We start from the raw sequence: 14,448 nt of genomic DNA, 5'->3' as shown, positions 1-14,448 counted from the left end.
AGAAGGAAATTTAACGAATTTCACACACACACAAAAAAAAAACCTAAATCATGTCCATGTTATAGTCTTATCATAGAGGGTAATCAACTTCATAGTCTTGCTTATCTAGTAGTGTTTACCCTTTTAAAGCTTGAAATCCATTAGTGCAAATTTTCTTTTCTTACTTCTAGAATTCCTAAATTATCAAATTTTAATATGTTCTTTAAACTGTTTCTAAGAACCATATAATTTACATTGTTTGACAATCACTAGATTTGAAAGGATAAGCGAGTTTGACTGTTGAGTAGTTGGCAATTTACTGTTGACCTTGGATCCTTCCTCTCGTCCAAGCATTACAAAGAACACTGATTTTGCAACCAGGGAAAACTCAAAAGCCTGTTGCAGTAGTTGACCAATGAACCAAGAAAATTTCCCAGTTCCAAAAATGGGAAGAAAAACTTACATTCTTCTCATCCTCAACTCATAATTTCTGCGCCATATATAGTGCCGACAAGGTTATCTTAAGTTGATGCCTGTTTCCTCCGCCCTGGAAACCACCAAAACCAGCAGGGTCAAAGAAAACACATTACTATCGTACCATGCATACATATAGGAGTCTCCCATCAAATCCAGACAGCAGAATATTGAACTTGAGAAATAAAAGAATAAAAGTTTCTCATATTCAGCAGTAAACTCTTTGCTATACTGTCCGAGGTCAAGTTCCAGGTGCACAAAAGACTGACCTTACAAATACAAAATTCTACTCTGGAAGTGGTTATCGAAAGCGAAAGAGAGAGTAAGTCTAACCAGAATTCTTCTTTCTTTTTGATGAAGCCTGCTTAGATTTCTTATGAACTTTATCTGTCTTGGTAGGAATATCTTTGTATTTTTCAAGTACCCTTTCTTTCTCTTCAAGTAAGCCTAACATCTCATATGCATCTGCGACTCTTTGAACTATTGACTTCTCCGGAGGTTTGCGATCAAAAGCTTCCAAGCCCTTGAAAAGCTTTATAATAACAATACAAAAATAGGTCAATACAAAAAATTGGAAAAAGTAGTTACCTAAGAGAATATAAGAACCAACTGAACTTTAATTAAGCAACATTGGAGAAAAGAAAAAAAGTCTATGACAAATGTCTGAAGAACTCAGATTATTGCATCTTAAAGTAAGGGCTGTTGAAGATTAGCAAAATGCCTTTACTAAAACATCACTTCTGCCAAGGAATTTTTGAACAAAGTTGCACTTGTTTGGAATATAATCTCAAATCAATTGTCTATGCTATTCGAAGCTTGGTCAGATATGAGAAAGATCTTTAAAATGTCAAATTCTGATCCTTTCAATATGAAGACGCATAATATAGATTATGATTATCACCAGTATAGTTGTTATTACGTACAGAAGGTCTTCAGGAGCCCACTTAACCATTTATCGTGATTATTTAAATAGCAGCCAAGGTTGCTCAGACCAAGTGGCAGCATGGTGTAGCACCTATCACCCAGGGCTTTAGCTCTTTGTGGCATGATGACATTCCAGGAAATATCAAGGTGTTGGGGCAGAAACCAGAGTAAATGGGGACGTGATAAGTGAGGGGCAGAAATACCTTTGTGTTGTGCAGAACCCACACATCCTAATATGCACTAAGCATGGGTTGCAGTTCACCGATATGACTGTTGGCTAGAGATGGTGCACAGCAGGCTGCTACCATAGGGGCAGCCTTGTTCAATTGAACTTTCCACTAGCCACCGAATTAATATTCTATTTTTGTGCATTTTCCTAATTGGCTATTTGTGACATGATATCTACTCTGATTCCACTATAAATTTTATTGAGGAAATTCTCATTAATTTTTGGCTCACTTATATCTTACACAATCTCAATAAACTGAAGCTATTTGAAGCTTGGTTGGATACGAGAAAGATCTTTAAAATGTCAAATTCTGATCCTTTCAATATGAAGACGCATAATATATATTATGATTATCACCAGTATAGTTGTTACTATGTACAGAAGTTCTTCAGGAGCCCACTTAACCATTTATCATGATTATTTAAATAGCAGCCAGGGTTGCTCAGACCAAGTGGCAGCAGGGTGTGGCACCTTTCACCCAGGGTTTTAGTTCTTTGTGGCATGATGACATTCCAGGAAATGTCAAAGGTGTTGGGGCAGAAAACAGAGTAAATGGAGACGTGATAAGTGAGTGGCAGAAATCCCTTTGTGTTGTGCAGGTCCCACGCATCCTAAAATGCGCTAAGCATGGGTTGCAGTTCACTGATATGACTGTTGGCTAGAGATGGTGCACAGCAGACTGCTACGATAGGGGCAGCCTTGTTCAATTGAACTTTCCACTTGCCACCGAATTAATATTCTATTTTGGTGCATTTTCCTAATTGGCTATTTGTGACATGATGTCTACTCTGATTGGAAAATTCAGCTATTGTAAATAATGCAGTAATCTCTTTAGATACAACCTCTGTTAGAAAATCCATCTCCGAAATAGATTTCTTATATGAAGTAGATTACATCCTTGAAGAAAAAAAAACCCAACCATCTCAGCTCCCCCTTACTAATCTTTACTCTGCCTATATGCAAAACCTACCTCCTCACCTATAAAATCCATAAAGGCCTTAATTAAACACTCTCCAAAAGCACCAAAAGAATACATCTAGTCCACAAGATTTGATAAACACTTCATCCAAGGAGATCAAGCAGAACAGTTTGTTACGCTCTAGATACCTCCTGAGTTTCCACAGCAATGGATTCAGCATGGGTATTCACATATCAATTTTGGAGCAGTCAAACTAGCACTAAACTATCATGGGAGAGAAGGACAACCAGTTGTGACCCGAATGGCTTTACTTGATACCAAGTACATAAAGTACGAGCATGCATGTATTGGTACTGTTGAAGCCACCTTAAACACAGGAACATTAATTGTCACTCTATTCCTAAATTATACTATGGCCCTTTGTGAACCCAACCTATTGTCTGCCTTAAAGGTCCAAGTTCAGATCATAGGAGCTCCATAAATACCTTATGCTATTATAGCAATACTCCATTACCAGATGGTTTATAGAGTTCAAGACCAAGCATTTAATCTTTCTAAAATTCAAACAAGCTCAAATGATGCACTGGTTTTAGCCATAAATACATCACAAGCTCCTATTTGCTCATTTGTTCCCAAAAGAATCCCTAGAAAGGACCTTGCCAAACTCCCAGAAAAATGGATCACCAATTATGAAAAGTTGCAAGAAGCCAAAACTTCCATTCAGTCCACAGAAACCAATTTTACCAAAAAAGCTGATGGAACTGTAGAAATCAAGTTTAACCATTCTCACTTGAAAGAACCTTCTACTCCACCAATTTTTTCATCAATGTTCATGATTAGACAGACTGACTCAGCAGAACCAGGCTCAGCACAAAAGCTTATTGAAAGCTTTGACTATTTGGGCAAGCCAATCTTCCATTTCATAAATCCCATCACTAGTCACTGTCTATGGGACATCAATTGCACTTGTGAAGGAGGCCAAGAAGACAGCCTTGCAACAGACTATGAGAAGGACAAAAAAAAAGAAAAAGTCAAAAAGCAAGTCAAAATGCTCAGATCGAGATTTGTACAAGAAATTCCAAGATGGAGACCCACATGTGGAAACTTTAGGACAAAATGGTGGAAGATACCAGTATCTGGTAAAATATTCTCCTCTTGAGTGGACAAATCTGTACCATTAGAGGAACCTTTTTAGAAACAACCATGATCGGATTTCCAAAAACCTGTTTTACCCTGCTACAGAAAAACCCAGAAATGGATTCAAAAACATAGCCAGATCCATCCAGTAAATAACTCACAACCAAACCCTCAAATTTCCATGTTTCAACCCATAAATCCTTATTGTGAACAAGAGTTTCCTCCTTGAGGAATTTGTACAAAAATAGACATGTACCTAAAATCCCGACCTTGCTTCAAGCAGATCCAATAGGAAGGCCAACCAAAATCAGTGCTGCAAAAGCAACACTATATTGGCAAACTGAAAATGCCATTGCACACAATTCAAAAGTCACTCTATTTGATCTGTACAAAAGACTCAAAAAGCAGAAAGAAGAAGAAAAGCTGCACAAAAGTAAAGAAGAAAGAAGGTATGCACTAGCCATAAACAGTCCTCATGATCTTAACGGTGGCTTTGACCTTTTATCTATCAGTATAATTCATAAGACCTAAGGATTCATTTTTACTGCTCAGCCTTTTATTTTGAAGAACAGAATTCTTTCTGTTGCACAGGATCCATTAACTTTGGCAAGTGCAGAGCATACTCGAAGGATCTGATCTTATGACTGTACTGTAAATATTTTGCTATAATATCCCTTAGAAAAGAAGAGGGATTTTTAAAAAGACATAATAAAGAAGAGATTTTCTTTATAGAACTGACCTTGTATTTTTCATCGTATTTTTGCATATTTATAAACAATGAGTTACAAAGAAAACAAACTAGTTGGATAAGATTATCCAAGACTTAGACTTTAAGACTTTTGGTACATAAGCTTAGACATAGATTTGGACTTTTTGATGCATAAACTTAAGAATTTTTGAATATATAAACTTAGACTTTTTACAAGATGTTGACTTTTACAGATAAGTCTTTATCAGTCGTAGTCAGTTTCTGAATCTGAGGTGAGGTTTAGTTCAATTATTTTCTATTACTTTTTCTCTCTGGTGATGTAATTGTGAAGAGAAAAATCTTTTGGGTCTTCTTTACAGTATCCTCCATATGTATCACATAGTGGTTTAGAGGGTGTGGCCTTATCTCTTAACTGTGTTTTGGGAGAATGTGTGCTTTTGTTTTCTGGTGTTTTCATGGAGAGTTGTGCAATTTTGTTTTCATCAATTTCTCCATAATCCCATGGCTCTTGGGACCACTTGTGAGAGTCTGGGATCCCTTCATTGTATTCTTTTAATACTTCATTTATCTTCTCATGGTAGGGTCCTGGTATTTTTGGAGAATAGTCCCATGTCAATTTTGTCTCAAATGAGAGTCAGATGTGATCTAAGATGATCCTGTTGTGCTGGCAGATTCTCTTTTGAAATTCTCTGTATTGCTTATCCAATTCTCTGATGCTGCACGAAAATGACTTGCAAGTCCAGGCAGAGGGAATAGTTTCGAGTTGAGTGGATTTCCCATGAGTGAGAAAATATTGTGGTTTGTACAGGATAAAAATGATCATTTGGTTTTTCTTTCCTACTTTTAAGAGAACTAATTCCTTCCAGTGAGAGAGAGGATAGAACCTTGTGAGCATATCTACAAAGTTTTTTCGCCATGACTCGACCTCTTGGTTGATTGCCTTTTCAAGGAACTCTAGGAAGTCCATAATTTGAAGTTGTATGCCAATGTTGTACCTATGAGTTAAGTACCAGAACATCCATTTCAATTCATCTAGGAATTTCATGAATTCATAGTAAAAAGGATGGATAAAAAGGTATTTGGGATGAAGTTCGGATGGTTTTAGGATAAGTCCACCATATTTTCTAAAAACTTCAATTTGGTATTCAAAAATCATTTGGTCAATTTTTGGTGGAATGTTCCTTCTTGGACTAATCTAAGGACTTCAGGAGGATAATCAAGGTGAAGGTTTAGAGCTATTGGGATGGAGGAGGAAGGAGTTCCTTCAATGTGTGTTTTTGGTTCAGGTGTGAAAGTGGGTTGTTTTGATTTTGGCTGAGTTGGAGGTCTTGGGTTGAATATCAAAATTTTTTGTTCTTGAAAATTCCTAGATAGGAAGTCTACAAGATGATTTTTCTGGTTTTGGATGTGTTTAGTATCAAAAAAGTATTTTGAAAACCATTCTGCCCACCTTAGCAGCTGAGGATGAGGAACTGTCTTTTGTTTGAACTTGAGCATCTGTGGGAATGATGACATGTCCATTTCGACCAAAAAATGGTGGCCTATAAGGTGGAATTCAAATTTTGTGATGGCCTTTTTGACTGCAAGATTCTCCTTGAAAGTGGAATGATAATGTATTTCTGACTCTAAAAACTTTTCACTCTTAAATGCACAAAGATTTCTTTTGCCTTGCTTTTCTTCAAGAAGAACTGCTCCCTAATATTTGTCACTGGCATCTGTCTGCAAAATCCTTTTCCCATCAGAAGGTATTTGTAATGGTTGCAAATTTTACATCCTTTGCTTGAGGTCTTGTATTGCTCTTGACTGGGTTGGTCCTCAATCTGGAGGATCTTTTTTAGCATTTTTGTCAAAGGATTTGTCCACTTTGAGAGTTTGGGGATGAAATCTCTGAGAGAGTTTACTATTCTAAGAAACTGCTGAACCAGCTTTTTTGTGAGATTCTGATCTGGGAATTTTAACAATTCCTGTGAGATATGCAGGTTCGGCCTGTACTTTCCTTGGCGAATATGCATTCCAAGAAAGTCTATCTCTGACTTGAATATATGCATTTTTTGTTTTGAAAGCATAACACCATATTGAAAGATGAGTTCTGAAAATCTTTGAAGGAGATGAATATAACTTTATTCTGTGGGGCTGAACAGAAGAATGTCATCAATGTAAATAAGAGCCGAGTCAAGAATGGGTTCAAAGATTTTGATCATGGCCTTTTGGAATAATGATGGTACCGTTTTGAGCCCAAATGGAAGAACAATCCATTGGTAATGATGGTTTGGTATGCAAAATCTTGTCTTGGGCCTATCTTTAGGGTGGATTCCTAGTTGCCAAAATCCTGCCTTCAAATCAAACTTTGAAATGAATTTTGCTTGAGAAAGGCTAGAAAATATTGAGTTTCTGTTGGGCAGAGGAAACTTGTCATCGAGTAGAAAATGATTGAGCGGTTGATAGTTGATAACAAGTCTTAGTTTGCCTCTTGTTTGTTCTGCTCTTTTGTTGACATAAAAAGCTTGGCATGCCCTTTGAGAGTTTGATGCTTCAATCAGCCCTTGCTGTAGCAATTCTTTGCATTCTTGTTCTGCCAAATTTTGATGGTCTGGATTCATGCCTGAAGGAGTTGCCTTGGTAGGATTGATATCCTCATTAAGCTTGAATGGAAGTTTGACAAAGAATTCAGGATTCTTCCAAAGTGGGTTCTCACATTTGTGGAGAAATTCTAAATGGGAATTAGCACATGCCTTTTGTCTGAGAGTCTCAACTATCAGCTAGACTTGTTCATCTGGTTGATGGAAATAGTAACTCTTGGGGATTGGGACAAAAAGTTTGAAGGAATATTTGTATCTAATCCCATTTAGAAGTATTCTCAAGTGCTGAGATTGATGGTAGATATCGAAACCAACAACTATGTCTTTTCCTAGCAATTCAGATCCTAATACTTGAGTTGTGATGGAACATTGAGGAAAAATTTGGATAGTGATAGGTTTACTGATCAGGTGAGCTGTGAAGGTTTGGTCTGAGGCTGTTTTGAAGTGTCGATCAAAAGGTATCCAGAACTTTTCAGGTAATATTTTTGGATTGATCACTGTTTCTACAACTCCGGTATCAAAAAAGGCTATCACTGGGATAAGTTGGCTATACTTGGTTGGATATATGGAAGCTGGTATAGAGGGCATTGGGGTATTAGAAAGGGTTTGAAATTTTAGGAAAGGAGTACTAGGCTATGGTTGTATCATGAAAAAGTTGTTAGTGTCTGTATCACAATATCCTTCAGTGTCAGAGTCGAGACTGGCTGTTTGGAAGGTAAACAAGGTTTTGTCTGAAGGTTCTTCCATGAAAAAGATTGATACAAGATCTTCTTCATCGAGATTGATTCCTGTTTCCTACTGAATAGCTTGGATCATCTTTGCATTATTCTTCTTGTTAGTAGGACATTGTTTTGCAAAATGTCCTTACTGATTGCATATAAAGCACTTTGTTGGTTTTGACTTTCTTCCCGGACGTCTTTTCTTGAGATATCTCCATTTGAATCTGTTTCTTGGTTGCACTCTTTTTATCTTGAATTTTTTGAAGTGCTTCTTTCTTTTGGTCTTGCAGTTGCATTCCCAGGACTTTGGACATTTTATTTGCCATTCTTTTCTTTCATAGGCTTTGTCTAGTTCTTTGTTTCCTGTGAGATGATATGATTAGACTTCTACAGAGAAGACTTCGACAAGTCTCCATAGAAGTCCCAAAACAAGGTGTTCCATTCCAACTTTACAGAGAACAAAAGGAGCTGAAAATACAAAAGCTCAGATCTCAGATAAAACTCCATCAAGAAACCAAAAGAATTCCATCACCAGTACGCAATGATCCATTTGGATTAAATGCAAGGACTTTACCATCCCCTAAAGGACCATCAGCAACAAGGATTGATTTTCCACCACCATCCACAAAAGTCACTCTATTTGATCTGTACCAAGAAGATAATTCCCTCACTTCTTTTCTCAAAAAATACACTGAGAATAATGATCCAAAAATCTTCTCTACAGAACTTGTAACACATGGTTCTATCCTCTCTCTCACTGAAAAGAATTAGTTCTTTCAAAAGCAGGAAAGAAAAATCAAATGACCATTTTTATCCTGTACAAACCACAGTATTTTCTCACTCATGGGAAATCCACTCAACTCGAAACTATTCCTTTTGCCTGAACTTACAAGTCATTTCCGTGCAGCATCAGAGAATTGGATAAGCAATACCAAGAATTTCAAAGGAGAATCTGCCAACACAACAGGACCATCCCAAATCACATTTGACCCTCATTTAAGACAGAAATGTCATGAGACTATTCTCCAAAAATACCAGGACCTTACCATGAGAAGATAAAAGAAGCATTAAAAGAATACAATGAAAAGATTCCAGACCTTCACGAGTAGTCCCACGATCCATGAGATTATAGAGAAATTGATGAAGACAAAATTGCACAACTCTTAATGAAAACACCAAAAGATAAAAACGCACATTCTCCCAAAACACAGTCAAGAGATAAGACCACATCCTCTAAACCACTATGTGATACATGTGGAGGATATTGTAAAGAAGACCCAGAAGATTTTTCTCCACAATTACATCTACAGAGAGAAAAAGCAGCAGAAAATAATTGAACTAAACCTTATCTCAAATCCACAAACTAACTACGACTGATAAAGACTTATCTGTAAAAGTCAACATCTTGTAAAAAGTCTAAGTCTATGTATTCAAAAAGTCTTAAGTCTATGCATCAAAAAGTCCAAATCTATGTCCAAGCCTATATACCAAAAGTCCAAAAGTCTAAGTCTTGGATAATCTTATCCAACTAGTTTGTCCTCTTTGTAACTCGTTGTCTATAAATATGAAGAAATGCGATGGAAAATACAAGTTCAGTTCTAGAAAAAAAATCTATTCTTTACCATGTCTTTCTAAAAATCCCTCTTCTTTCCTAAGGGATACTATAGCAAAATATTTACAGTATAGTTATAAGATCAGATCCTTCGAGTATGCTCTGCACTTGTCATTGTTAATGGATCCTGTGCAACAAAAAGAATTCTGTTCTTCAAAATAAAAGGCTGAGCAGTAAAGATGAATCCTTAGATCTTATGAATTATACTAATAGATAAAAGGCTAAAGCCACCGTTAAGGTTAAGAGGACCATTTATGGCCAGTTCATACCTTCTATCTATTATAATTCATCTGCACCTAAACCCCTCAATTCTCATTAATTTTTGGCTCAATTATATCTTACACTATCTCAATAAACTGAAACTTTTTCTCCCTAAACTTTCATCATCATGACATCACTGCAGTCAATTAATTCTTAAATACTCCCATATCATCTCACCTGCCACCGGTACCTGAAATCTCTAAGGATTCCCTCCCCTCACTTGCCTCTCCACCTCTTCTTTGGTACTTGCGTGCAACACAATCCCCCACAGGGCCACAGTATTAAAAATAACTTTCATCCAAGACCAGGAAAGTAGACACATTTCTCAACCCTTGCAATTACGAAATGTGAATGGATTAACACTGGCACAAGACATGCTCAAATTAGCAGTAGAAAAAAGGACAGTTGTTAGAAAAGCAAAGCCAACTCAGTTGGAACTTTGTTTTGCCCAACAGGGCTGTCCATAGTCTTGAGAACCATCCAGCATGCTCCACATCTGTGCAAAACTAATTCAACTTTCCCTTCCTAATTTTTCACAAGCTCAGATACTTCTATATCTAATTATGCACTATTTGCAAATGACATATTTGCCAGCATTGCAGGGTGGTAACCCTAGTAGTTAGATATGGTTGGCCAAGTATCATGACCTCAAGTTTGTGGTGGTAATGGCTTAAATATAATTTGCTCAAAAATGGCTTCATATATGCACCGGCATCCCTGGACCCAGTCTGTGGCTTGGGTCAAGGTATATCTCACCTTAAGGAAGGATATCAGCCCCTTGCACAGGCTCTTACCTATTTATGCCTTTCCAGCTATTGGTTCCTAAATGTGTAGAGGCTCTTATGCTCATACCTATAGATAACTGTTGCAAATTTATTAACACTATACCTTTTTTGCTAAGATTTTTTATTTTCAAGATTTTCTCAGTTTAGTTTGATTTTCATTCTACCGCTGCAAGTAAAAGAATAAAGATACTCTGACAGCTCCTATAATATAAACTTGATATTTTTAGCATTTTTTAACTAATAGCACAAATTAAATACTATAAATACAGTGAGGAAGACATTATTTACCCAAGATCAGGAATATGAAATGCATGTATAATAGATGATTAACTAATGAATAAGATTAGATTTATCAATTTATAACATGTACCAACTGCTCAAAATGCATATAACTGACAGTTAAAAAACCAAAGGCATACCTTTACAAGATTCTCCAGCATGTTGTTTCGATAGTATACTGATATCATCTGTCTGCATAACTGCCAAGGCACTGAATGTAGATCTGCACTAACTTTCTTCAACCAAAACTGATGTGCTTCCTCTGCTCTATTATCCATATCCAAAGCTCGTATTAACTGCACATAGGTTCCCATTGTGTTTCCTTGACCCTTGCTTAGCATCCACTTAATAACCTAGGGGGGAAAATACTAAGACCCACAACTCAAACCAGAAAGAAACCTTATAAATTATAAATAATGAATGAGCTCAGGATTCCCAGATTAAGTGAAGGGTTACGCATAATGTTGAATTCATATCCAGAGATTTGACATGATTCATGAATATCGAAGCAAGACGTACTCTAAATATTCAATTTGCAAATTTTACATTTACCTTTTCTCTTACAAACAAAAAATAATAATAATACGTAAAACAAACAACAGCAACTAACTGAAAAACGCTCTTGTAAAGTGGGGAATGCAACAACTCAGGCTTGGCCTAGTGGTTGTTACCTGCTTAAAAGGATTGAGGTTCAAGGTTTGAATCCCCACTCCCCCTTGTACCTCCCATATGTACCCAAAAAAAATAGTGGGGAAGGAAAAATAAAAGGATGAAGTGTCCTCATCAAAATTACTCTGATAAATGTGAGACCATAAAATTAAACATGTTACAGTGGGTAGACCCATCTGTTCCTGTCAAAATGCCAATCAAGTCTCAATAACAAGCAAACAATCAATTTGGACTTCTTCTTGCAAGCTGTTGTGACCAATGTGTCTAAGCCTTGCCCTAACTTACACTGAGAAACATAAGGCACCAACTGCGAAGGTAATGTGCTTTTCTATGCTACTCCAAAGATTAGTTCACTTATTGATTCAAGAAACCCAAGTACCCTGGACGAGATCTACTTTCTTAACTTGATATATAAATTTTTCACAAGTAAAAACAGTTCAAGTCACTATGTAATAACAAGTGACACAAAGAAAATATATATCATCCAGAGACATAGAGATAGAGGGGAAGCTGATTGAAATGCAAAAGTGGAGAGAGACTAACTGCTGATACCTGAACAACTCTATGCCACTGATGCTCCTTCTCAAGAGCCAGGATTACATTTTTTAGTGGCCCAATAGGAAAGTTCTGCTCCCAAGCAACCCATGCATCAAGAGCACCATAGACAGCTTCTTTACCGTCTTTAAGATCAAGAAGCTGCATCGATTGAGTTATTTTACCGAGTTATCTAAGTTTGACAAAAGAAGTGTGCAACAATGATACCTACCTCAATCACGTGGTCAGCAAGTGGGACTAGAGTTAACAACCAAATTTAGCATGCAAAATTAAAGCCAAGAAGAAAAAGAAAGATGATAGGCTTTTAAACTTACTGTGGTTACAAGAAATTTAATTTTATCCTTTCTTGAAACATTCTGCCCAATCTGATGCTTCAGTATGCCTCCAATGTTTGGTTTGCTAGACAAATTCTCAGCTTGGTTACCACCTTGATCCTTAAATGATTCCCATATCAGTTAAGGCAATCAAATAAAATGAATTCAACCACACAAAAATGTTGAAAAACTCATCTGAAAAAAAAGCAGCATGTAGAAAGCAGATGGACAATGAATAACAAAGTAGTGAGATGAAATATTCCAATTCATTGAAAATGAAAATTTTTAAATGGTTTAATTATTTTCGAAGTGCTAGGTTACTCATTCTACAGACCACATCATATAATACTTTCAGTTAAAAATTTTAGAAATATTAAGTAGTTTAAACCAACTTACTTCATTCAGTCAATGTTATTTTACTATTAGACTACATTATCCTGATGTGTTACCAAAAGATCTATGCCAGCTTCCATTGTGTAAAATCTCATTAGTTGTATAATCACTATAAAATCATATATTACTATTGCAAAAGCCTAACAAAAGTGGATTCAATATTTTAATTTTGAATAACACACATTCACATAACAACTTCAAGACTTTTTGATTTGAAGAACACAACTTCAAGACTTAATTGTTCAATATTTGAATTTTTTCAATTTATCAAACAATACATAACTGAAAGTCATTTTTGATAAAAAAAAAAAATTGATGATGAAAAAACCTCCAGTTGAAACTCATCCTTACTATGAGTGCAAGGAAGTCAAGTCTACGGTGAGCTACTTGGGTTCAACTTAAAAAATACCCAGAGTTCAATGTACTTACTATCAAATTGAGCTCAAGCTCAATTAGTCAAGTGAATTAATTGGAGTATTTAATACTAAGCTTGAGTGGCTCATGAATGTAATTGAGCTTTTGATTTTTGTAAAGATTAAACAATTTCTCTCTCTTCTCTGTAGTATATTAGCTAGATTTTATAAGTAATGATAAACAAGGCTAATTGAATAGCTCAATTTACTTTTGGAGTCAAGATCAAGTTTGAAGAATAAAACTCTATCAAATGTGAGCCAATTTTGAGTTCATGGGTCGAGTTCAAGCTTTTTGTTGGGTTGAGTCAACTTGGATTGATTATACCACTAGTACCAACTAATAGACATATGACAAGCTTACTAAAAATGAATGCCACAAATTTGCAAAAATCTTACAATAACTCAATGACAACATAGAAACACAAGAGAACTTACCTTCACAATCTGGTGTGCTTCGCTTCCTTGTCCTTTTGAAATGGCCTATACATTGAAGGTAAAAGGGATGAATGACAGAAGATGAGCAAAACAGATGGCCTAGCTGAGGTTTTTTTTTTTTTTTCATTTTTGGGAGGGAACCAAGAGAAAAGGGGTTGCTTAGGGTTTTGGAGAGACTGATGAAATTTTTGAAACTATATAGAAACAATAATATATACACAAAGCATACATATATCCATTTGGGTATGTATGTATTACCTTTTATAGAAATTGGATTGATTGAACAAATAATTGTTCAAATACTAAAAATTACGAAGCAAAGGCATGATATTCAAACATTTTTCACATAAAACCAGACAAAAAAAAAAGGGGGTCTCAAAAAGTTATAAACCTTGGCAAAGTGTCAGAAAAGGAAACTTGAAGATCACAACCAAAATTCTAGCTGAGAAAAAAAAAAAAGAAAACCTAATACGACAAGATACGGATTGATGAACTACATAGTAAAAATACTGTAAACTTATTCTGAAATTTAATCAAACAGGTAATGGGGATGACAGATTCCGGCTTCAGTTACGAACAAAACTTTAAAATATTGAAATGCTTGAAAAAAAAAATCACCTGATATGCAGCAAAGGAGTAACCTCTCATCAATGCCGACGCTGCAGGAGGAAAAATCCTTTGCATGGAGTGTCCCAAAATCTATATAAAAGGAAAACCAAACATTTATGAACACTTTATTTATACGAAATAGAAATTATAAGTTAATTATGTACATGAAAAAAGAAAGGAAAAAGTAAGAGTACGTTTTGCCTTGCAATTCGCAGCAGCATCATTACTGCTTGGATTGGAGGAGCTAAAGCGTGGTGATCTTTCAGGTACAATCAGGACGACGCAACAGAGAAAGAGAGCAGTTGAATTCATATATATATATATAGCCACAGCCGCGAGCCGCGACTCAAGCTACAAGCTTCCCACAATAGAAATGTCGATGGGCTAGAATGGGTCGGGTCGGGTTCAACCGAGCTGATACTTTGAAAACCTACTCGAGTGGAACCAGGTCAGC

General features: G+C 36.1%; 1 protein-coding gene and 1 long non-coding RNA gene across 5 annotated transcripts; both read right to left on the bottom strand.

The window, feature by feature from the left end:
• On the bottom strand, window positions 39-14,383 carry LOC18611925 (pentatricopeptide repeat-containing protein At4g18975, chloroplastic). Of its 3 annotated transcripts, XR_001929666.1 has the most exons (9): window positions 14,189-14,349; window positions 14,004-14,084; window positions 13,386-13,430; window positions 12,145-12,257; window positions 11,828-11,971; window positions 10,747-10,959; window positions 787-985; window positions 443-526; window positions 40-344 (listed from the first exon to the last, which is right to left on the bottom strand). XR_001929666.1 is itself a non-coding variant. In XM_007048429.2 (8 exons), the coding sequence occupies exons 1-8, from the start codon at window positions 14,216-14,218 to the stop codon at window positions 501-503; spliced, it is 858 nt and encodes a 285-aa protein (XP_007048491.1). In that variant the 5' UTR covers window positions 14,219-14,383; the 3' UTR covers window positions 39-500. The 3 variants fall into 3 exon arrangements, 2 of the variants coding, with proteins under 2 accessions (XP_007048491.1, XP_017984164.1); XM_007048429.2 differs by having other exon boundaries at window positions 39-526; window positions 12,145-12,264; window positions 14,189-14,383; XM_018128675.1 differs by having other exon boundaries at window positions 39-526.
• Window positions 2,454-10,725, bottom strand: LOC18611927. Of its 2 annotated transcripts, none has more exons than XR_001929671.1 (4): window positions 9,720-10,725; window positions 3,919-4,002; window positions 3,621-3,761; window positions 2,454-3,527 (listed from the first exon to the last, which is right to left on the bottom strand). It is a non-coding gene; the product is annotated as an uncharacterized LOC18611927 (long non-coding RNA). The 2 variants fall into 2 exon arrangements; XR_001929667.1 differs by having other exon boundaries at window positions 3,621-3,758.

The sequence above is a fragment of the Theobroma cacao genome, chromosome 1 (assembly GCF_000208745.1).
Source record: "Theobroma cacao cultivar B97-61/B2 chromosome 1, Criollo_cocoa_genome_V2, whole genome shotgun sequence".
NCBI lineage: Eukaryota > Viridiplantae > Streptophyta > Magnoliopsida > Malvales > Malvaceae > Theobroma > Theobroma cacao.
Note: the sequence above shows the minus strand (reverse complement) of the source record. Positions and strands in the feature narration are given on the sequence as shown.